This window comes from Seriola aureovittata, chromosome 5 (genome assembly GCF_021018895.1).
Source record: "Seriola aureovittata isolate HTS-2021-v1 ecotype China chromosome 5, ASM2101889v1, whole genome shotgun sequence".
Lineage (NCBI taxonomy): Eukaryota > Metazoa > Chordata > Actinopteri > Carangiformes > Carangidae > Seriola > Seriola aureovittata.
In genome coordinates this window covers 6612069-6637417 of record NC_079368.1, presented here as the reverse complement: position 1 = coordinate 6637417, position 25349 = coordinate 6612069, and the positions used below count along the sequence as shown (strand labels likewise).

The window sequence follows — 25349 nt, the reverse complement described above, 5'->3', positions numbered from 1 at the left end:
TCATCTCTTTGGGTTTTTAAATGCAGCGCTTAATTTATGTGGTTTGTTCTTTTATTTTCATTTCAGGAAATTCAACCACATATGTGAACAGACACGGTTCAAGAACTGAAGGAGCAGAGCGGTGTGTGTGTCTTCACTGTCAAATGGAGATAACTGAGCATCTCATGCATTGGAGCGACATGGTCTTGTTAAGTTTTGTTGTGTCCATTGTAGCTAACTGCCTTCAATATTATGCAATAACTTAATGCAGAAATTACAATCATTATCCATTTACAATAGTGGCCAGTGTCTGTCTTGACACGGTGAAATGATTCTATGCACATTCAAATTAAAGTTCAGAGTTTAGTAAAGTTTGAAGTTGTTATGAGTTACAACCGGGGTGGGCATTTAACACCAGCCACCATTTTTAACATTGTCTGTGGCTCATGCGATTGTCTAATTTACCTGATAACCAACCGCCTTTTGACAAATTGTATTTGTTTGGGTGGTGAAATAGTTAAAGGTGCTTCCTCCAGCCTGTTTGACAAAAATGTTATTTTTCCTCTCAGATTAAGAGCGATTGAGGCAATCTTTATGGATTAAGGCTATGTACTGTATGTACTTACAAATGTTGGTGCGCATGTTTTATATTATGTCCTCCAACCTTGGTTATCGAGGCTTAAAGGACCTGATGCATATTTTCTTTCTTTTTTTTTTAACTTGTTATACGTTTTTAACAGTCTTATGAAATATTGAGTTTAGAATCCAGGGCTTCAAATAATATGATGTTGATGAAAACATCTGTTACCTTTACAGAAAAAGTCAAGTGATAAATAAAAGTACTGTAATAGTAATACTCTTCTGAGATCCAAACTGTTAACTTTAAACAAAATGAATACATGACTGTCTCACCCCGGAGGGTCTATTCCTGTTTTGCCAAGGCTTTACTGTGTTCCCAGGCAAGGGCAAAAAGCCACGTCAAAGCCCCACGCACGAACTGGGGTAGATTCATAATCCCATGTGATATTTGTATAGGATTTCATGTCTGTGGGAAGGGGATCAATGTGTTGTAATGCTGTCAGAGGGTACAGGGGCCTCTGTTGTATGCTTTGCTCTGGATAATCATCTCCAAGGTGATTAAAGTAGTGTAGAAGGGACATGTTCTCAGAGCCTTGTAGTAAGGGCTAAGCTGTGAGGAAAAGCACAGTCCATGTAGACTCCATAGAGGAAAAAATAGACGGCATTACCAGCAGCCAGTAACGGTTAAATATGCTGAAGCTGAAAGTGCTTGCAGAGTTTTGCAGCATGAACTTGCAGAGCCAATAGTGAAGAGAATCGTGCCAATACAAACAACAGTATGTTCTGTCATTTGGGTTCTAATTATATGTGTTACAATTTACCTTGCTAGCATTTTGATAGCATTGAATTCAGATTCTGTCAAGGTTTTGGAGATATTAGTTGATCAGTGTGTGAAGCAGATTTGGTTAGATCAAAATGTAGGTGAAATAGTTTTTCTCTGGTTCCTCAGGTACACAAAGCTGCTGTCTTGCTGTTTTAATTGCAGGTTAACCATGTTTGGTGGTTAGACAAGATCTGCGTCAACATGTAAACGCTGTCGCTGAACAGTCATGTTGAATCTGATGTCTCATTTATGACTATCATTACCCAAGTGTCAGTATGTCCCCATCATGCAAACATGCACAGCTAGTATTGATGTCAACTGTAAAAATTTGACTTTTTTTTACTTATTTAGTGAAATAAGGACATCCTGTAGTTTCAAGAGGCCTTTAACATTCAAATACAAGGATGAAATAATAGTCTTGAATTCCCTTGTTTGTTTTTTGTAGGGTTGCTGTTTGTGTAGAATAGGGGGGAGTAGAAAATGTTAAAAGCAGAGCCTGGCTTGCATTACTTCATTTTGTATAATTTCACACAAACGTTAATCTTGTTTTCAATGTTTTTTTTAGATTGTTTGCTAGTTGTGTCTATATTGTACAATTATGAGGATATTTGCACATATTTGTTTCATACATATTTAAAGGTTTCTTTACTGACCTACCAGGTGAACCCATGATATGAAGCCAACATCCTATAAAAGGTGTCTGTATCCAGTATATGGGATCTCAATACTCTAGCTCATAATATCTGACTTTTATTCATATGAAGGGTTTCATTCCAAAATAAGATATACATCGAAAAGAAAAATGCAAATGTGAAAAATAAACTTTTTTTGTAAAGGTTATCCAAGATAGTTTAAGTGCTGAATTGAAGAAAATTCTGTGCGTTTCTGGAATATACTATCAATGGCATTAGCAGTATGTGTTGTTTTGGAATACGGCTCTTCATATTTTGTTTTGGTGGTTTGTGAATGGGCACTTTCCTGGCCTGCGCCTGAGCTCCTTAGTTCATCTGTGGCGTTAGCAAGGTGGTTTAGATGTTTTTTTTTTGTTTTTTTTTTGGCCCCCTAAGTCATGGTGGGTCCACATTGGCATTCCTTAGCAGCTCAGGCCCTCAGCACAAGCCTAGTCGATCCCCCCGACGGAGTGGCTGAGTTTTAATTATTCCCTACAGGAGATCTGGGGACCCTAAGCCAACAACAGTCCCAAGCCGCTCCAATCAGGAATTGGTATTAAAGAAGCTTTGGAGGAGTGCTTTGCATTCTCCCTGGGGTGGGATGTGCAGGCGTATGTTGTATATTAAGGCAAATATTTACTCACCTTTTGTGCAAAAGTCTGGACCAAGCTGCTCAGCAGTATGGAAGAGGCAGGTTTCATTCTACCTCATCACAGCTTCCAGGAATATGGGAGACTGAACGGGCATCAGAGTCACGTCAGTTCAAAGCTGGACATGCATCTCGCAGTTAAAGGGTTGGACGTCCTCACAGATGCCTGTAAACTTTGTATGCAATGCACTATTTGAACAATTAGTCTAGACTATAATCCACTTCTAGTTAAATCACTATAGAGTAGCACTAGGCACATGCAAAAATTGTTGAGAGGACTTAAGTTTGAGAAATATGTTTGAGAGTTTGATAAATGCTTCTTTACCCTTTATGTTGTATTAGCAATGCTAAAACTGTATTTGAAATGCGTATGATCTGATTTGCTTGTTTACCTTCAAAAATTAAAAGACTGATATAGCTGTCTGTAGAAACTGGCTTGCTTCTTAGAAATGTGTTTGTGCTTAACTGTAGTGCAAAGAAAAGCCGTTTTCACATTCATCTGTTTGTATGGGAAACATTTCTCTATAGTCACCTTAAATCTGAGTTTAAATCATGATATTGTGACATCACAGCTAGGTAAGTGTGTGATGTGGAAACTTGAAACTTTCCAGTTTTACTGAAGACAAACTTCATCATGCACATTCATAAATAACCGTCAACAGTTCCTGGATCAAAAGACTCACAAGTCAGACAAAAGATCCTGACTTATAAGTCCAGTTTTGTCCCAAGGGTGTCTGAGGTTCTTACTGATAGTAACAACTTTCATCAGATCAAGGACAAAACATGTGAATGACATAGCCTTTATTAAAACTTTACATTAATTCATAACTCATTTTAAATACTATTGTGATTGCTAGTTCTCTTTATACTAGATAATAGTGTATATTAGTGCTTGTATATGCTTTTACATTATTTTGATTTCCCTTTTATAATCCAATATCAGCCTTAGGAGTACATACTGTATGCATACACTGTTGCAGCATTGATATTAACGTATGATCTATGTTCTGCAGAACACTTTTGGATAATTGTATAAGCATTCATTAGCCTGTGCTAAAAAAAAAAAAAAAAAATAACCACGTGAAGAACCACATTAAGGAAAAAGTGGAGAGCTGGCACAGGGCAGCACAAAATCCACAATGAATGAGCTATTGAAAGCAAAGTGCAATGGTTGGAGTATTATAACTCACAGAATAGCATCAAACTGGTTAATAAATCTGTTTGCAAAGTGCTTCTAAGAGTTGGGAGTTATGAAGTACTTGCAGAGAAAATACTTTTTGTGTTCATGTTTGCAATCAGTCATCTTCTTTAAACACAACACCACAGCAGTCAGTGCCTGGGCATAGTAAGCAGCATATTATTCCATCTTTGTCCAAACACAACTTTATAAAAAATAAAGATCAACTAGAGTGAAACGAATTTGTAGTAATTTTGTAAAAGATTGATGATTTCAGAAATGAAAGAAGTAGGTTATATATTTTACAAAATAGCACTAACAGAGTCCCTCCTTTTTTCACCATCTGGTCACATCTGGTTGGTCACACTACACAGCGCTGTTGACTGCCCAAGACACAACTGGCTGTCACTGACTGTGTTTGACTCGGTCATGGTGGTGGGTGTGATGGAAGGGAGTGGACCAGCCCCTCCTGACACCTGGCTCCCCCATGGCCTCCACTCTGGCCTGGCTCTCTGGTTCTGGGGGCTGTGGCTGGTGCTTCCTACTGCAGGCCTCTTCCCCTCATATGTTCCCCTCACCAGTCCATTCAGTACAGCAGAGGCAGACATCTGGTCCAGGTGCTCAGCTGAGACCAAAGGCTGCCGGTCCTCCTCCTCAGAGATGGCAAACACTGGCACGCTGACGTGATCACCCTCACCTGGGAAATCACGCCGCTTTCCGGCCTGGCCACTCTCCATTTGACACTGGGTGGAGGAAGAAGAGCCATTGCTGGGCTCTGGGGGGGTTCCCTGGGGTTGAGGAACCCCAGAGGCCTTCACTGGGTCTGCTGTTCCAGAAAGCAGGCCAAAGCAAGGCCCCGTGAAGCGTGAGCGGCGCAGGTTACTGGTAGAATTGAGACGCCGCTGCCTCTGGGCAGGCTGCGTAAGTGGGTAGGAAGCATTGCTGATGGCTGAGTCAGAGATGACGCTGGTGTCTGCGTTAGCCTCCAAGTGAACCTCAGAGAAGACCTTCCTGTTGTCTCCTCCCCTGCCATCAGCCATCAAACTGGATGGAGCCTGCAATGATACAGTGACAGTTGAGTGTCCCTCAAGTTTTTAACAATGGGCATTTTGATTGTCATGGTATGATAAGCACAGGTGTGACAACACTAACGATGACTCCACTGTATTTAAGTGTCTCAGTAAGCCAACATGCACAATACCTGGATTGACTTGTTGATTATGCTAAACCACGAACTATCTCCATGTACCACAAAAGGTAAGGGAGATAATAATGTCATTTGGGGTATTCTGTAGGTCAAGCAACAATCCCTGAGATTAGCTCTTTCATATTGGAAATTATCCCAAGCAACTGCTGACACGCAAACAGTGGTCACCCCTTATCAACCTCAAATGGGCCTGGATATGAAAACACAGCAAAGGTTCTGGTACTGACGCTGTCCACTAGCTTGGTGAAGGGACTGGTGGAGTTCCAGCTGCACCACTTCTTATGCAGCTGCGGCAGTGGAGGGAGGAAGTCCTGGAAGGTGCGTACGCTCCACGCTCTTGGTCTGGCACAGCCGCCGCTGCCGTCCTTGGTGGACCTGGCACTAGTAGGTGAAGTGGTGGAGTCTGGTGAGGGCCAGTCACTTGCAGGGCTGGGACCAGTGTCACTGTGCCGGAGAAACCTCTCCCGCTGCTGAGAGACACAGAATACATGAAAATGTAAATGAGTATCGAACCGTGCATGAAGTGGGCACCACAAGAGGGGTGTTGGGTTCATTTACCAAGTAAGGAGATGCTGAAAAAATACATATGTAGCCAACTTTCCCCAGAGGAGCAAATGTGAAAAGATAAGAGTGGCTTAAAGAGGATAAACAAACTAATTAGGAACGAAGACGACCACACAACATAAATAGCTCATGTATCAGAGGTAGCATTATGCTCAAGCACTCAACTGCAGCTACAATGGTCAATGACCTGCACCGAGCAGCAGGCTGCTTATTGAATCAGGCATTGGCTCAGGCTCAGGTATTGAGCATCAATGGAAGAACTGGACTCAGATGGTAACAGCATTAGCTCACTGTAAATGTTAACGTAAATTGCCTTAGATGGACAATACTATCAGGCAAGGGGAAGCTATCAGATCTGTAAATATAATTATTGAACGGAGACATCAAGAGACAAGCGCTGAGAAAAGTGACTGAAACTGACGACCCCTTCTTTACACCAAAGAATTACATTTCAAACAGTAATTGCTCAACACTTAAATTAGATTCCTGACAGTCAGAATCACAACTCTAACAAAAGTATCACTACATGCAACAACATAGTCCTTAGAGTAGGGGTATTAGGAACTGACAGGCTGCCAGTCTGCTGGCATTTCCACCTCACACCTGAATTCCTCCTGACAGATTGTCTTGTGTAGTACATTAATGGATTAACAAGAAGGAACTGTGCTGATTAGCTTGGCTCGCACAATCACACAGCCAGCCAGCCGAGCGTGTCTGGCTCACGTACCAATCTCACTCATTATTTCTTAAGTATATTAAAGCTGTCAAGAGAATAGCAGGGGCTTTGGAGCCATTTCAGTCACTTGTGATGTTGTTTATGGACAACAAAAGTACATTACAGGTACAAACAAGTAACTATTTGATAGGACACTTTACTTGCACAGATCATACTTGCTTGAGCAGCCAGAAGAGGCTAGTTGTGATTGATATGTTTCTTTATCCTTCCTGATCAGTCAGCTGCTGTTGATCAGGGGAGGATGAAGGTTTTAGGGGTTTGCACCCATCAGACATAGAACGAGTCCAGATAATCCTTCCCACTGAATCACTAGCTGCTAGCTTTGTCTAGACAAGAATTAGCTAGGGGTTTAAATAAAATGTTCTTTGGTCACACTCACTAAAGCCCCACAAACACAATGGCAACTTTTAGGTTTGACAAATGAGGTGAAAAAATCAGCTACCCAACACAGTCGCTTATAAACCATGGTTCCAAAGGTTGGCTATGAGACCCTTCTGAGGTGCATGGAGAAGCTCGACATACACGTACATGTACAAGAGCATTTTGTTCAAGACTTCCCTATCTTGATCTCATCACCCTGCCTTCTCATTGTCTGGAGCTCATATGAGAAAACAGCTTCTTCTCTTTGCTTTCTTAGAAGGGGTGCTTTGCAACAAAATGTTATCAAATGGGGGTTCATGGCTTAATGCACATCGACATATGTGGGTGTATGGCAGGAAAATAAAATGCTAACCTGGAAGCTCACCTGGCAAATACAATGAGAGCATGATGGCAATTTTCTGACCTTTTCCGCTGTTAGCCCATGCAACATTTCTAAAACATTTTTTATATGGACGTCTGCATTGAGGACACACACAGGCAGACCACACACTGTGTGCCAAAGCGTGCACACACCGACACACAAACACATACACAATTGGAGCTGGGAATCTGGCTCTGTAGATAATACTCCATTAGCCTAGGCTGCAGAAAAGCTTGCCAGTCCTTCAAAAAGCTGCCAGAGCTGTTTTATGCCAACGCTTATTCCAAGAGAATACAAAAGAGAGCAAAGAAAAAAATGCTTGGTTGAACCGTTGCTTCTTCCTCAACGCTCCTCCCATCTTTTAATTATCCTCATTTCCCATTTATGTCCTCATAGTTTTCATAGCTTTAGACTGTACCACGCGTACGCCAATAAAACGGTGTCAGTCTTATTAGGAACACTGGGTCAATTCAAAGCATTGAATGCCCTGTCACCTCTGATGTTCAGGGATCATTTCCTCAGAGCGAGGAGATCACCCATTGAGAGTTGGGCCTTGAGATTAAATAGGCAACTTCACTGTCCACTGTATAACATCGAGATAAAACTTTTTCCCCACTCACCTGGAGAGTGAGGAGATAAGACTAAGAGTCAACAGACATACGAGCAGCTCTGTGAGGCACAGCAGTGCTTTGAGCCAAATGCCAACATCAGCATGCTAACAAGCTCACAGTGCTGATGCTAATATGCTGATTTAGGAGCAATATTGTTTAGCATGTTCACCATCTTAGTTTAGCGCGTTAACATGCTCAAATGTGTGCACATTGTAAATTCAGGAATTACCAAAATCATAAGGATACATCATCTGAGAACCATGAACATCTGTACCAGATTTTGTGCTAATCCATCAAGCAGATGTTGAGATATTTCACAGGATACGTGAAAATGTTGACCTGCTGGTGGTCATTCGGCTTCATCCTCTGGGGATTCTGAATGTTTGTACAAAAGTGTTAGTTTTTCGGTGATCCATCCAATAGTTGTTGAGATATTTTAGTGTGGACCGACCAACCAACTGACACTGCCGTGCAAGGAGTCCTGAGTTTTGCGGCATGCAATGTCTTAAGTAGGAGACCACACAGACAAACTGCATTGCCATGAAATTGCTTCTTACCGTGTGAGGGGAGAAGGGTAGCCTGCTTGGGCTAGGGGCTGAAGATACAATGAAAACCTCATCCGCACCAAGGTCAAGTTCAGTCAGACCGCTGCAGGAAAGGTCCACCTCTGCATTCTGGGAAATGTCAATGGAAGCACTGACTAAAGAAATACAGAAAGAAACATTTATACAGAAGATATGATGAGATCATCAATGACAAGGATATTTTTAACTGTTTTATTGAAATGTAATAGTGCTTGTTCATATAAGTTGGAGCAGTTTGAGAAAGAAATCAATACGGCGGCATTTGTGCAGTCATGCTCTATTAACAGTGTAATAACGAGTAAAATCAAACTGTACATTGTAATAGTTTTCACCATTGAAATTTCATTTATTCCCATGCTCCACATTGATTTCATGTGACCTACTTCTTTAAGTGAGGACTGCTTACTACTCTGAAAAAGCAGTGGAGCTTATGATGCTGCACTGCAACTTAAATGGTTCATTGAAATAGCATGCAGAGTGGGCTAATCTCAGCCCCTTCACTGTTTATAAATTGTATGTTATGGTGTAAACTCCTAACACCGTGACTTGAGCACACAGAGAGGGGGACTGTACTCCTCTGTTGTTCAAACTACTCCCAGGCTGCTTTGTGGGTTAAATGCCACAACCCACAAATCTCTCAGCCTGTTTTCAGTCCCACTGGGAGGGGGATAGAGAGAGAGAGAGGGAGAGAGAGAGAGAAAGAGAGAGAGAGAGAGAGAGAGAGAGAGAGAGAGAGAAAGAGAGAGAGAGAGAGGGAGAGAGAGAGAGGGAGAGGGAGAGTTCCTGGATCGAGCCTGTGCGCTGCTCTAAAACGAATGCAATTTGCAATTTTCCTATCCATTGAAAACCCTACTGACACACCCCAGGTCCACAGAGGGTTCCTCATACACTGCTTGTTTTTAATTTAAAGTAATAGCTTACAACACATTTGTTACAGGAAAGTGATTCAACCTAAAACCGCTTCACGATAACTTGTTACACTCAGAGTTAGGTAAATCTTTCCTAGGAAAACTCCTGTAAGGCAAGAAAGATTTCCTGTTTTCCATTTCCAGAAACAGCAGTGGTAATTTGCTTGGAATAAATAGAGGAAGAACTGGGTGGTTAGCATAAGCAGAGATAAACACCATAGATGAACACAGAAAGAAAGAGCACCACCTAGAGATACTCGATAGAAAATAGAAGACTATCCAACTCCACACCGTTTGATTGACAAGTCATCTCCAGAGAATTATCACAGCAATTGAGGCACATTCCTAAAATCCCTGGCCTTCAACTTTTGAATGACGGCACTAGCACTATATCAGATCATTGCTTCAACAGGAAATGAATTAATGGCAGATTTATATTCCTGAAGGTGTTATTATCATTCCTGAGATTATTCTAGTAAAGAGTCTAAACATGTTGTGTACATGTAAATCAAAATAAATGACATCCTCAATTCACGATGCAGTGCCTCTTAGTGATTTCATGCACTGTATCTTAGAAGTCTGAAAGAGATTTAACAAATTTAGAAAACATTGTAGGAAATAAATGAGCATGAACAGCTTTAGCTTTTCATTTTTTTTCAACGAGGATGTACATCATCACCTGGAGATTAAAGCAGGCGAAGAAGGACTATGAAAGGAAAGTAGAGAGGAAGCTGCAGCACAACAACACCAGAGGAAGGAGATGAGGACCATCACTGGCTAGAAAGAGAAGAATAGCCAGGCAACATCAGGTGATGTGGACAAGGCCAATGAGTTCAACCTGTTCTACAACAGGTTTGACACAGCCTCACCTGTTCTACTGGCCCATAAATTTCCCTTTGGGGATAAATAAAGTAACTTTCATCTATCGATCTATCTATCTATCTATCTATCTATCTATCTATCTATCTATCTATCTATCTATCTATCCATCCATCCATCCATCCATCCATCCATCCATCCATCAGCAATCCAGTAAATCAGTGTTTATTCATTGTATGTATGTATGTATGTATGTATGTATGTGTGTGTGTGTGTGTGTGTGCGTCCTCCCCACCTGTGTGCGGCGGGCTGTCGTTGTTGTTGCCCTGCTCCGTGGTCGACTCCAGGTTGGCCTGATTCTCAGCCATCAGCTGTAGCTCGCGGACCTCAGCCCCAGTGTTCAGGACGCCCTCTGGCACCTGCAACAAAGCACAATGCCATTCACCTTCTCCAGACATCAAGCCAAGACATCAACATCAGTTCACATCCTTTTTCTTAGAATGTAAGAAAACCTTACAGTATTAGTTGTTTTCAAATCACAGTATTGTGATATCTTATTTCAAGCAAAATCAGTTGGCAGTTTATTAGGAACACATAGCTAAAACTAATTAAGTCTAATCCAACAGTCCTGCAATAAATGCTACCTTCATGACTGTTATAGTGTTCAGTTTTTGTTGAAACTGTTTTAAAGAGGTGTTGAATCAACTTTATGGCCATTTTGGAGGCAACAGTTTGTGGTGCTGCTGAGCTGTATGGCATTAAACTGACTGGTGTTTCTATTAATTTGTTCACCTGCTTTATACCAATGAGGGTAGGCTAAATAACAATAACAGAAATGCCTCTCTGTATAATGCAATACAGCTCAGCAGCTGCACAAACTACATCCTCCAAAATCATCATACAGTTAAATCAACGCCTCTTAAAAACAATTTCAACAAAATCTGAACATTACAACCATCACGATCGTAGCATTCAATGCAGGCCTGCTGTATTAGACTGTAGTAGTCTTAGCTCTGTGTATCTTAACTGCCAAACGTGTATCTCCTTGTACTAAAACTACAGTATCAAGTTGGCGCTTTCACTCATATCCAATCTATTTCTCTATCTCTATAATTCATGCTCACAAAATCAAAAATATATCTTGACTAAATCAATTAGATAACTCTAAAAAACAATAATTGTATATTAGTTTTTTTCTTTTCTTTGTTTTAGCTTTGACCTTTCTCACTCTGTGAATTAGAAATGCTCCTGAAATCTGGCCCTCTGTGATGATCTATCGTCAAAACAGTACGGTTACAGTTTCCAGAGATGAATGTCTCTTACACTTGGCACATAAAATCAAAACTATCTGCATGTCTTAATACCAGCACCACTAAGTAAGACAATAGATTTTTGTGATTGGGGCTGCAACGACAGATTATCTTCATTGCTAAAGTTCTTGTTTTGTCCGACCAACAGTCGTAAAGATATTCAGTTTACTATCATGTGTGACAAGCATCAAATTGTCACATTAGAGAAGATGGAACCAGATAACGTTTGGCATTTCTGCTGAATGACAATGATGACAGTGAAGAAAAGTTATTCAATTATCAATAGTTGCAAATGAATTTTCTGTTGGTTGACGAATCAATTAACATATTGTTGTAGCTCTAGAATAGGGTGAAGAGTACCCCACTGATTTAGCATTACACTCCTGTCTACACAATAGAGATATCGTCTTTTTCATCACACTTTTCATTCTTGTCAAAGCATGGTGCCTACATCACCCACAATGCAACTTCCCCTCCAACCGTTCAGATTGGAGATTCAGATGTGTTATGCTTGTAGCAGCGTTGAGCCTCTATCCTCAAGTAGTGATGAGGAGAAGGCTACAGAGGTCTGCTAATTTCACTTCTTTCTAACTACACACATCCAGATTTATTTCATTTTTAAATTTGTCTTCACACCAAACTGATGCTGACTCAAGTGACATCTGTAGCATTCTGGAGCCACAAAAGGCTTTTCATATAACATTTTTCAGAATATGCAGTAGTACTTCTGTGACCTGTAAACAGACTTTGATATGTAAAATGTATTTAGTTCCCCTTTAAATAAAATGTATTTTTGCTGAATCACTCTCTAACACATTATGAAAGACATTACAAAAGAGGCTTGATCATATTTTCAGCTGATTAGAAAATGTAGCTGTAAAAGTACTGTGCTGCAAGATGTAATTGTCACTGAGACCCAAGTGACAGGGATAACGAGAGTAAACAGGCTTTAATATCATTAATACAAAGCGCTGAGTGGTAACAGACTTTGTGTCAACTGCAAAAATGTTCCTCCTCATTCTGAGAGCATCATAGGAGCTTACAAGTATTAATTTCATGATGCAAATTGCTAACAAATATTTCAAATGTTCCCCTATGTAATCCTTTTGTTTATCTACCTTTGTTTTACACTTGCGCGACCTGATGTGAACCTGAGGTGGTATGGCTCTGTGGGGAGGGGAGGGGCGGTACCTCAGCAGCGGACAGTGTTGGCTTGAGCGGCAAAGAATATTAAAAGAAATGTCCAGTGATCCCAGACAAAGCTCTGTTTTCAGAGGAATGTCTGACTGACAAATAAGGCAATAGAGAGAAGGAGGCAGGTAGGGGAGGAGAAAGCCACTTGGAGAAATGACAATAGGTGAGAGGGATGGGATGAGAGGATGCACAGTCGTGGCTGTACCTCAGAGTTGCTGGATGCACAGGAGCTGGCTCGCTTTGGACACAGCTTGGGTCTGGAAAACATGAAGCACCACAGCGATTCAGTTTATAATTACAGACATATCTGAAAACCAGCTTTTATGAATGTCCTCATTTTTTTCCCCACTTTTGGCAGTGTTTTCTCAAGAATAAAAATCCCTCTGGTGTTCACAATTTGACCAGAAATGTAAAAATGAACACTGTCTCATGCAACTGTACTGAAATGAGATCTTTTTGACATAGTAACCACCTCACTCAGTATATAATAGCTCCAACATACCCGTGGCTATTTCCCCCTCAATAGTTGCTCTATTGTGGTGTTGGATGATGGAGCAAGATACACCACAACTTTGCATTCACACACATGCCACAGCTCCAGCAGTTCACATAGTGGTTGTTACTGAGATGTCATTGCTATGCATTGCTTTTTCCTGTAGGGATGCAACGCTGTCTGCTGATACTCATTTCAAACATACGCATACGCATCTCACATAAAACACTGTAGCTGCTAAAGGAAGGAATACTGAAACATACAGTTCTTCCACAGGGACACAGGAGAGTATTGATATTAGATTATTTTACTGAGGAGATTAAAACCTACTTACCTGTTTCATCACAGTATTTTCTTAAACATCTAATATCTCTACCTGTTCATCCATGCTTCCTGCCCCATTCTTAAGTCCATATGAACCAATGAAGCATGCAGAAATACTTTAGCGAGTACCCACTTATTAAAAATTACTCTTACAGCTGAGTGAGTTCATTACCAGTAACTGAAGGCAACCCCTGCTGTGACTCTCATCCACCTTTGGTTGTTTTCTGACCAGCGGGGACCTTGGGAGTTAATCTCACTGCTGCTTTAAACTTGCAAGGTCTCGCCGAGCTCGCCAGGCTAGTTGTTTTCCAATGATTTCTGTGAACTCATTTAAATTAATAGGGAACAACTGAATGAGAAACAAAAAACAAAAAACAGCTACTGCGGCTGCTCTTGAGCTTGACGTTTCATGGTAATGCATTTCCTGGCTTCTGAATGACTCGTGTTGTTGTTCTTGCTAATTACACTTTCATTTTATTGAACACGTGTTTCCAATTTCCCTGTCATTAATAGTGAGACCCTGTGGAGTTATTGTGCCTGACGGATGAGTTGGAGACACTGAGCTGCATTTGTAATTAACACAAATCATATTAAACTGGGGTGTTTCTCACAGAAAGCTGAATACTGAAGCAGATGCAAATCTAAAACTTCCTGGATGCTGGACATCTGGACCTGTAAGGTAAAGCTTGTCAGAACAGATAGTCTTACGTCCCTCCCGTGGGATGGAAGAGGGAACAGCTTGTCAAATACATCTTTTGACTGTCTGACAATCAGTACCAAATTCACATCAAGTTTTACTTCTCCTTGTTGTCCCCTTTTCCCTGTTTCCCCAACCATTCACTTTCATGCAGCCTCTGTGTTTTTGTGTGCTGGAATTGATGCCAGGTGCTGTACCTTGAATGCCCCGCTGTATATGGTGAGAATGCTCCACATCAAGGAAGCCACACAGTTGCAGCCAAACCCAACTAATCACCAACGGTCACCACATCAGGGACTAAGGCTTCCAGCTGAGTCAACATAACAAAGTGATGAATGTGTATGTGCGAATGTGTGCATCAGTGTGTTTGTGCATTTACTGTCAGACCAGCCCCTTTTCATTCATGAGAAGATAGGACTTGTGAATTATTTTGAGGAGCATATTTACTGAAGACTTACTGAGGGTTTATGTCTCAAAACCAAAGCAGAAAACAAGAGTCTTAGGTCTTTTCTGATAAAACCAGGCACTGTACATTTTTTAACAAAACTCAGCTCTGTAAGGCACAGCGGTGCTTTGAGCTAGGAGCAGACATCAGCAGCTTAACATGCTCACAGTAACAACACTATCATGCTGATGTTTAGCAGGTAAAATATTTACCACGTTCACCATCTTAGTTTAGCATGTTAGCATGATTACATTTGCTAATAAGCACTGAACACAGAGTATATCTGAGGCTGATAAGGAGACAGTGAATGTCTGCACTAAAGTTCAAGTCACTCAATTTAAATGTTGCTATGATGTTTCAATCTGAAACAAAAATGTTAACCTGCTGGTGGAAAAAGATAGAAAGTCAGGGGATCAGCAAAATCACGAGGATACATCCTATGGGGAACATGACTGTATGTCCAAGATATGCAAGTCCACTGAGTAGATGCTGAAATATTTCACTGGAGAATGGAAAAATGACCTGCAGGTGGGAATATGTGAAAGATCAGGGAATACCCAAACTCATTAGGTTTCATCCTCTGGGGTCTTTGAATATCTGCACCAACTTTCATGGTAATGTATCTAACAGTTGTCCAGACATACAAAACCATCAACATCAACCTGCTGGTGGCAGTAGAGGAAAAGTCAGACCATCTAAGTGACTAGGATTTATCTTCTGGGGACCATGAATGGTGGCACACTGCTGAGGTGGCCAATTGTATACATTGTATAAAGGTGCAACTATTCTCATTAAAGATTACCATAATATATCTTAGAGGGGTTGATATTCATGAATATTCAACAAACGCTTCACCTGGTGGCTGATTTCTGACTCTTGAAACTACTTTTTTCATCTTGTATGTTTTTGTAAATAAAATCTTAAAATGATAAACACAAAAAGGCTCTAAATGTGACTATGACTTATGACAACTACTTGCCCAGGTAGCAACCATAATTTGATCCAGAAACAGTGTCGTTGCTGTTCATTAGTGGCAAGTCAATAACCAACTGTATTGGATTAAGATGACTATCCCGTGGCTGCTCCTATTGTCCCTGATCTAGTTTGTCTGTGCTATTTCTGTATTTTCTTTGCTTTTCTAAATAAAGTCACTGTGTTTCTGTTACCTGAAAATGATGCAGAGCGCACTTGTAAGTATCATAGCGAAGAAGGCAGCTCCACTCACAGCAGCCAGCAGAGAGTCTACTTTGCTGGCTATAGGAGCGGAGGCACGGCGGTCCCCCCCTGGCTCGGTCAGGTTATGATAGTGGAAGAGAAGAGCAAAGCCGCGGCCCCAGTGTGTGGTGGTGATGAGCTCCATGATGACCTCCACCATCTCCTGGCTGGAGCCGAAAACCAGCTGGCTGCTGGGAGGTCGGTTGGACCCACAGAACCTGGACGAGAAGGTGATAAGGTCTGAGATGTAGAGGACATCGTGGGGGCAGGCATCAAGCACTGACTGCTGGGTTTCAGGGCTCACAGCTGGGGTGTTAGTGGTGTGCGGCGAGGCAATGGTGGTCTCCTCCACAACTGCACTTGGGTTTGAACTTGGGTTGAGGTCTCCCCTGAGGTGAGATGACGAGGCGGAGTTGACAGCCTTGTCTCTTGAAGGCACAGCCTCAGGTAGGAGGAGCAGAGAGGAAGGAGGCGGCAACGAAAGGCCAGAGGAGGCATCTGCAGATCTTTTGGCAGAATTTGAGACTTTGGTAATTTCCATCTTTGTGGACTGTTCCTGGACCACTACTTGCTTGACCTCACCCTCTCGGGAGGACTGCTGAGTCTTTGTGACATCCCCTACACTCTGAAGCATAGGATCTTTAGCTGCCGATGAAGTTTCATCTGCCACTAAGCTGCCAGGGGTGAAAGTCACCTCTTCATCTGCCTCTTCCTCTTCAAAATTAGAGGCAGCTGAGTATTGAGCTGCAGAGTCATGACTTTCAAACACGTCAAAGTCAAATATCTCCAGAATAAGCTGGTAATCAACAGGCACAATGAACAGCCAAACGCAGTGTGTCCCAGAGGAGTAGTTGTAGGGGAAGCCAGGGGACAGAATGAGGCCTTGGACATCCACCACATCCACCTTGGCACCACAGTCAAAGTAAACCTGCAATATGAATTACATTAAGTCAGTTGTGTCACAAATCTAAATCTGCTTTTAAAAAGGCAGATAATTCCCACTTGATCTAAGAATCTTACATTTTTATTTCAGGCATTTAACGACACCCGACACCCTCACTCAGAGTCACAACTAACATGACTCACACCGCTCAACAGGTTGAGCACAATACAAGCGCTGCCAAGGTGAGGGCTTTTGATTCACACCGGTGCCACCCATGCTAGCATTCATGTTATCCTTTGGTATTATGTTTAAAAGTGTTGACTAGTATTATATTACACCCTGTCTAAATTCTGAGGTGAGTCATGTGTTCAGATAATGGCCACTAGGTGATTGAGTTCACTATGACAAAGGTACCAACAACCACGGTGTCCATCAGCAAATAATACACTCGACTTGCGGTGTGATTGCTCACTGACATAAACCAGCTTGAAACTGAACTATTCAACCACGCTGTTCTGCCTTTATATCAAAGCCTGTGTTTTGTCTGTATTGCCTGCTTGGGTAACCCTAGGGAGGGTATTTCTTCAAACATGCTGGCTGTAATTCTTCCCAGGTGTGTGGGGATGTGAGCGGGACTTAGGCCCTAAGCAGCGGCAGATGTGTGGTTGGGCAAGGGAGCTGACGACCAGACCTTTGTAGGGGGCCTGCGTGTTTATGAGCTTTCCTCTTGGCCTCAGTTCTGGGCTGTGGGAATGACCCAGACTGGCAGACCCCCACACCAGAAAGGTAACAAACCAACACCCGCGGGCGACACTTGTGCTCTGGACTGGGCTGAAAGTATAAGAGATCACTTTGAGAATGCAGTTCTGACGGGAGGGGAAAAAGGGCAACAGGAAACTTAAAGTCTATGGAGCCAGACAGGCTCTCTGATTGCTCCATGGACCATCTATCCCCATCTGAATGCATTTATCAGAGGCATTTCTCAGTCAGTATATTTTAAGTAGCAAAATCTACATGTAATTTACAATCATGACTGAGAGAGAGGAGCACTCACTGCCCTCTGGTCATCAAAATCAAAACAAAAGCTTTCTCCATAGTTGATACAGCTGACAATATTACAGACACATGGGAGGGCAAGAAGGGCGGGTAGAGTGACCTATGTAACTAAATGTGTGTGTTCTGGTGGGTGTTAGTTAGATGTTAAGACTTATTTTATTCAGAAAGAAGATCATTAAAAATCACCACCTGCCCCCAAACATGATATACAGTAAAAATCTAATAAGCAACAGGTCCAGCTGAACTTCGACTTCTTTAAATGACATGATGTTTACATGACGACTGATTCAAGTGTGATTTGGTCACATTGCCTTCCCTAAAGAAAGCTTTTGGAGTTATTTTGTGATGTCACTGGTGTCTACTTTCTGCCCGAAATGATTAAATATTTTTCCCGGGGTAAAACCAGCATTTACATCCAATATTTTCTGTGGTCTACGCTGATTGTGTCTGTTCTTCCTCCACACTGGAACGAATGGTAAGTCCGCTACTCAAGTCAGCAAGTGGCCAGGAAACTTACCTTTGAAGGTACAACAAGCCTCTTAAATATGTACAGAGCAGCATTGCATGTGGACAAATCACAGAGTAACATACAGAGTGCTGAGGTCACAGATGTGGCTACGTTTCAATGAACAGTAACATATGCCAAAACCAAGACAACGCATAACATGTCTTCAAGTCCCCTTTTGCATTTCCAAGAAAAGCAAAGTAAAGCTATGTAGCTGAGCAAAAACACTTGTTTGTGAAAGAAATTAACCAGCTTACTACAAGCCATAGTTTCCTAATCATATTTGCTGTCAAAACTGTTTGTGGCATGTGAGCTGTAAATTTCATGAAATGTTTGCTCACTCTTCTTAATATTAAAATCTCCACAATTATAATGTTACGTCCTTTATGATAGTTATATTTAGTTTTTTTTCTCCCCGACTGACATTTGGAGACAATTAAATTAGCGAATGACATGCTGCACTTGCACTGCCCACACACTTTACTAGGAATTAATGTGCTACAGCAAAGAATTACACGGATGGCATTTGAACGGGCCAAATGCCATTCCTGCTGAGGTTAGAGAGAGTAAGCTGATTTGGGGTTTGCAGAGCTTGCAGCGAGGTTGCACAATGAGGGGAACCACCTCACAATATGGGGGCATAACAGGGGGAGCAGAGGACAGCATGTCCCCTTTTTAGGCAGAAAATGACCAGAGAGAACGTATTTTTGTTCATTTATCTTTGCCATATTGCTGCTTTGCTGGCTGTTCCAATTACAGACTAATTTCACGCTGTTTTTCACACTAAAATAAACAAATCATTTAAAATTTAAAAGGTCAAAATAATAATAATAGTTAATAATAGTTTCTTGTATAATGTGAAATCCTGCATCTGATAAAAAGAAACTGTGCCATGGACAGAGCCTGTGTCATCTGTCCCACCCGGACGAGGCGGTCGGGAGGTCCCCAGCACCCTGGGATGTGCATGCTAGACTACACATTAAAGGGCCCCAAAGTGCCACAGTGTCGAATGGAAATAGGACATTCTTATAATGCCAAACATCTCAGTTCTGTTACATCACAGGCCGCTTCACAGGCAGGCCGCTAATTATTCAAGGATGCCTTTTCTCATGGCGAAACAATGGGCCGTAGTGCCGTATTGGTGAGCTACTCCATAAATGGGAAGGGCAGATAATATTTTAATGAAGTGATGCTAATAAGTCCAAGGCAAGCTGAAAGTTTACATAAGAGCCGGCTGGTCATTGCGCCCCAGTTATGCCACTGACAAGGGCTTTCCTGGACAGAAGTAGATCAACTGAGCACATAATTGTCTGAAATGACTTGTTCAGTGAAACATCAGACCAGCTGCTGTCATTACTAAGAGGCCCCTAAGAAATGGTATTGTTCTATTGTTTTCACTTTGCATCAGTACATCTTTTTTCTTTTTTTTCTTTTTTTTTTAAAAAAGGTGTTTCAATCACATTCCATGATGGGGTTCAAATGTCTGTCTAATTACTGCAGAGGCAACTTTAAATCCACTGACTGATGTTGCAGAGCTGATTTGTTTGTATAGGCCTAGAACCATTATATCATGTATACAGTTATAGTAGAATATTGTTTTTAATTTAATTTAAGAATATTTATTATTAAAACTATTATTTGAAACTAATACAAACATTTTTAAGCAGAATATTTTTTTGGTTGAGGTTGTATTCTATGTAAATAAAGTGATGTGGTCAGAAAAAAGATGAGAAATTGTATGACTCTGTTACAAAACAGAAGCCTGCAGTCTGACCTGACTGTTCGCTGTAACATGGATTTTTTTTTTTTTTTTTTAAACCACCCAGGCTGACGACACCACAGTGAAAACTCTGCAACACGAGCTGGCTTCTGCTGAAGTACTGTTAACACACACACACAAACACACACACACACACACACACACACTCTCTCTCTGCCTCTCATGCACAAACAGCTCCGGACTGGCTCATAAACAGGCAGGCGGGCCCCTCAAAAGGGGGCAGGAATCCTCACTAGCCCTGTTTACTGGAGGAGAAAAGTGACACTGCTTCACAGGCTAGCGCTCAGGCAGCAGCAGTCCACTCAGGATGCATTACAATCACACTCAATTTCTCAGGTCAGGACCAATATCAATACAGTAAAGCTTTGTGGTCAAGTAGCATGTAGCCAGAGTTCATTTTCACTTGTACTTTTTCTTAATTTAAGAACCCTTAAGTCTTTTTAAGTTTGACTTGATTTGAGATCTCAGTGATACAGACCTATGGACAAAACAATATTCAGAAAAATAAGGTCAAGAAAAAAAATGCAGCTGCACAATCACTTCATTGGCTACAGATTAGAACAGACATAAAAGGGAATACTAAAATAGAAAAAGTAAGAATTTATGCTGTAAAATCAATGACAGGGATGAGGCAAAACATACCACAAATCAGATAAAAACTGGAGCTATGTGAATTTAACAAGATTAGGAATGCCACTAATTTAATTAGAATAAAAAGGACTTTTATTTCAAAGTGCAACGAACGTAGAGGTTGTCAGTACTCCTGCGTAAAGATACAGATGTCTTTCAAAGTAATGCAGTATACACAAACACAACACCTCACATACTCTACAAAAGTACAGTGCTTGCAGGTTACACTGAATACAGAAAATATCAGATCTACTGAACTCTTCATGAGGTATAATGATGAGTTGAATCTGGTTAGAAACACAGATTTTTCATATAATATATGAATTATAGAGAGGGATATGCAGGTAAAAAGAAGCAGACTAGACCTGTGTGGACTGACCAAAAGCAGCTGCAACTCAATCTCTGCAAGATGCCCCATTTCTGTTTTTATGTTTTGTACAGCTCCCTCCAAATGCACAGATAGAAAAGAAGCAGCTTGAGGTCATTCTGCACAGCTGTGAAAAGGCGCTGATACTCGAGCCCAGGATTTATCACATATCTCCCCTGTGATGTCAATGTCTCTCCTGGTGGGCTCATGTCAGTGGCTGCACGTTCAAGCCAGGCTGAGTTTACAAACAACTGGTGTGGCAGCCTGATGGCATTTCTAGGGTCGCCCTCGTTAGCCACTGAAGCGCCGGCTCAGCACATTTTCACCACCGTGTGCATCATGAGTGACTTATGAAAGGCCTCTCTGAGCCCAAACTATGTTTGATCAACATTTTATTTACAGAGTCATCATGGGACTTTTAGTGTTGCCTACATGGAAATGTGGAACACTGGAAATGATTTCCCCTGTGGTCCTCAAACTCACATAGATTTGTTACTGGGTGGGCGAGAGGACAGGCAGATGCAGGCCTCTCTCTTCCATGTTTGTGGTGTAAAACCTATTGAAAAGAGCTTGTGCTGCTGTGGTAGCTGTTAAAGCAGGCCTGTGAAACCCTGTGGTGCATCATGACCTTATCTTCACGGTGGTTTCAACCAATTTGGTGAAATCATTTCCAGATTTTGGAATTTGATCCAGTGAACGCATCCATGATAATTAGTCTTTGGGCAGCACCTTAGTGAGAAGCCCAATCGTGTAGACTGGGCTGCACTGACGCAGTTGCTGCAATCACTCAGATTCTAAATGGACACAATAACATTTTCTAGTGTTACCACCACATCAAAGATGTCTGATAAGTTTTTTGTTTTTATATAATCTCCAGCAACAGTGATAACCCCTGAGCAACAGTATGCTTTCACAATTATTGTCCAAGTCATTAAAGCCCTCTGCTGTAGTAGACCCTTGACTCCAAAATGCAGTGACTTTAGGTCTTACGTTAACTTTTAATTCTTTAATCAAGACAATATATAAATAAATACTGAGGATTCTTTAGAAAAAAACAGAAGGTTATTCAGCAAGTCTTACTGCTGCTTGAAGGTATTTCAAGAATCCCCAAAGACTCTTCTAAGCATCTGGATGAAAAACATTCTGTCACCTGCACAATGAAAAAGATTTTGAACCTGTTTCCTATCCAGGAAACGGGAAATGATGAAAATTTCCTCTCTCTTTTTTACAACACAGGGTAAATAGGAATGTGTTGCTTTGTTTGAAAGCACAAAATAATAGAACGTTTAATCAATATAGACAAGCAAAAGTAATAGTAAAATCCTTTGCTTTTGTGTCATGTTGCACAGCTTGAGCACGCACATACTGCCATATTTGTTTGGGTTAGAAAACAGAGTTACAACTTGGGATTCAGGCCAAAAGGGGAGGACTCTGAAAATCACCATAGTGGGTTGTGGGTTGTTCAAAATATCTGTGCATATTTATTTTCTGAAGGTCTGATAGAGTGACTTGAATGTAATGGTAGTACGTAACACTAGCACGACCTTGACAGAAAAAAGGATCTACCTCTGCTGCAGTTTAGATCTTACCTGACAAAATTGTGATTATTTGTGTCGACAAGCAATTCATCAAGGTTCATCACATACTGTACTCTCTACACTTTGCAGTCCTTTACTGTGCAGTGCTCTCACACCTAAAGAGAGAAGTAAAACAAATGCAGCTACTAGAGCTTTTATTTTGAAATCTAAAATGTTTTTTACCAGCCATTAACTCATCCTCATCCACTCCTCTGTCACGTGGTGATATGTTTATGTGTTGACAGACTGTGTGTATCTGTTGTCAGATAACTCATGGGAGGGATAAGGGAATTCACAGTTCAATAAGGTCCTACAATTCACTTCAATTAGAGATGAATGTCCCCTCTTTCCAAATAAAACCTTCCAAAAGACCGAGAGGAGCAACAAAACAAGGATCAAATTCACTCGTCCACAACGCTGAATTGTGGACCAACAGACTTGGACGCCTCCCATTTTTTTCTGATGGGGATAGAATAAATTCCAAGCTTGTTTATGCTGTTCCAAAAATCAACTTAATACAAAAGGGGAGCAGAGGACAAAGCCATCATTTACCGTGCCCCCTCAGGCAGATAATTGCAAAGATAGTGAGCACCCTATGCACACAGGAACTAAAGCTGGAGACGCTGAAAATTCAATATACCAAGGGCTTTTGTTGTCTAGTTCCAAGAACTGTGCTGCTGAGCGCATCAGCGGAAGAGGACGGCTCTTGACAGGTGGAAGCCACAGAGCTTCTCCTGGCTGACAATGCGGTCTTGATGTCCTGGAGGAGATCTGTGCCCAGGGTTGTCTGTTTGTGTTTTGACACTATCCACTGTCGCACATGGGGACATTATGTTGCATAGCACATGAATCAAAAATAGAATATGGGATCAGAAGACTGAGTGAGTGGCGCTGTTTACAGTTTGGGTCTACAATTACTTTACTGCAAAATCTGTCAGGAAAGCACATAAAATATGAAGCATACATCCCTGTCAGTTTAAGGATAATGCTGCTTATGTCCTTTGCCAACACCACCGGAATAACATTTAGATTACTGCACAGTATATACGATGTTTTCTGAGCAGCAAGATATCAGAGTTCCTTTCTTCAAGAGCAAATACCGAGGCTGGTCCGTCTGTGAAACGTGACTGTTCCAGGCTACTGACATTGTGCATCAACAAGCCCTGTCATCCTTAGTCACATGTAGTTATTTATCTAGTGCAGGTATCCACATAAACCAAATTATAGAGTGACAACTCAGGTTATAGCATCAAAACAACTTTTAAACCTCAACCAATCACCTCTGATGCACCCACAGACAGCTGTGAGCCTCACTAACCTCACAGGAGCTTTGTCTCTCCCACAGGAGAAGCTAAAACATGTCAGACATGAATGACAGCCTGGCTGAATGGAAAACATCCACGAATCCCTGACTGTTTGCGTTCCTGTTCATCAGAGACCAACTTTTGTTCATGAACACCTCCCATGTCAAGAGTCAAAGCCTGGGAATTCAACTCAATGAGTATGAGAAGTGCGACATAAGGTTAACATGCTCTCAATGTGGTTCTCATTTCAGGAGTTTGGGCTCTGCATGCCATTCTCTAACTCTGAGAAGTGCATAACATCAAAACATGCCTGTGCCATCAAAACATCCATTTGAAAGCCCTAGAGCATAAAATGTGCCACATTCCAAGTTTGGAAATTTTAAAATAAAGCCCAAAACTTTCATAATTTTGTTGTGGATGGCAAGGGTGCAGGAGAGTCAGTCAGCATGACGTAACGTGATTAAAAAAGTCTGGCTATGGCTAATGTTGCAGTTTTTTTTTTTTCTAGATTTTACTGTTTTTGATTGTCAAATAACCACATGAAATATTTTAATAAAATAAATCATGAAACTGAACTTGAACCTCCCCTTTTGAAACGAAATCTGCACTTCAAAAATAATTTAAAAAAAACTTTCAATTTGTGCAGTTTGTGGGCTGCATGAGGCGGATGTGTTGGCTAAATGTTGTGGACAGACACTACAAGACCATTTTGACAACATTTTCATTCAGTTCAGTTTGTTTCCTACACAAATTTCGGAATTTCAGAAGCAGCATAAGCGTGCGCTTTTGTGAAGGTTATGTTACGTCCTATTCTGTTATCCAACAAAACGTAAGCAACACTCAATTGTAAAAATAGTAAATTTTAAAGGCCACCAACAACTGTCTAACCCCCCTACACTGCAATACGTGAACTTAGAAGTTTTTCGAGGGAGAGTGGTGTTCTAAAAAAGTCGGCGCACATGTTATCTAACAAAAAGCATTTACAGTATTTAAATCACAACCTTTAGAAATTGGCTGGACTACGTAACACTTCTTGCTACCGCCTACTACGATGCATTGTATTTTGGGAGTACACAATTATGTAGAGAAGAGATGAACTAGATTTAAATTTCAAATGTAGTTGACAGAAGTGTTCTTTTGTGAATTAGATATATGCCGAAGTGGACGGTGGCACCTATTTTTTCTTACAGTAACTTCCTTCAAGTTCCTTGGGGTCATAATATTTGCCTAGAGGTAAACAACCGTTAAATAAACACATTTACCAACGGAGTTCGTGGCTTGGCTCTCTCCATACAAGTGAGCACGGCACTCAACAGGGCTGGAGGTAATGCTTGTAAATTATTTTCGCAGTAAACAAATGACAACTTACTTTCTGTGCAACGCATCCCATCACGAAGAGTAGATATGTTGTCATAAACACATGTGCCCCAAGCGACGTAACACAACTCATTTTCCTCTAATTGTTCCTTTTTAATACGACTCACAGTGAACCGTGTCCCGCTCCGCTGCTTCCCTCTCAT

General features: G+C 41.3%; 2 protein-coding genes across 3 annotated transcripts in view; one reads left to right on the top strand and one right to left on the bottom strand.

Moving 5' to 3' along the window:
* chfr (checkpoint with forkhead and ring finger domains, E3 ubiquitin protein ligase) overlaps nt 1–3124 on the top strand; it is a 10927-nt gene extending 7803 nt beyond the window's left edge. The window contains exon 18 of the mRNA XM_056376845.1: nt 67–3124. Coding sequence (XP_056232820.1) covers nt 67–109 — 43 coding nt within the window. The 3' untranslated portion in view covers nt 110–3124. The remainder of the gene's footprint in view (nt 1–66) is intronic.
* si:dkey-112e17.1 (uncharacterized) lies at nt 2415–25349 on the bottom strand. 2 transcript variants are annotated; one of them, XM_056376843.1, is made up of 7 exons: nt 25199–25349; nt 15679–16655; nt 12759–12810; nt 10345–10468; nt 8296–8438; nt 5313–5555; nt 2415–4933 (listed from the first exon to the last, which is right to left on the bottom strand). In XM_056376843.1, the coding sequence occupies exons 1-7, from the start codon at nt 25277–25279 to the stop codon at nt 4226–4228; spliced, it is 2328 nt and encodes a 775-aa protein (XP_056232818.1). In that variant the 5' UTR covers nt 25280–25349; the 3' UTR covers nt 2415–4225. The 2 variants fall into 2 exon arrangements, with proteins under 2 accessions (XP_056232818.1, XP_056232819.1); XM_056376844.1 differs by having other exon boundaries at nt 5313–5552.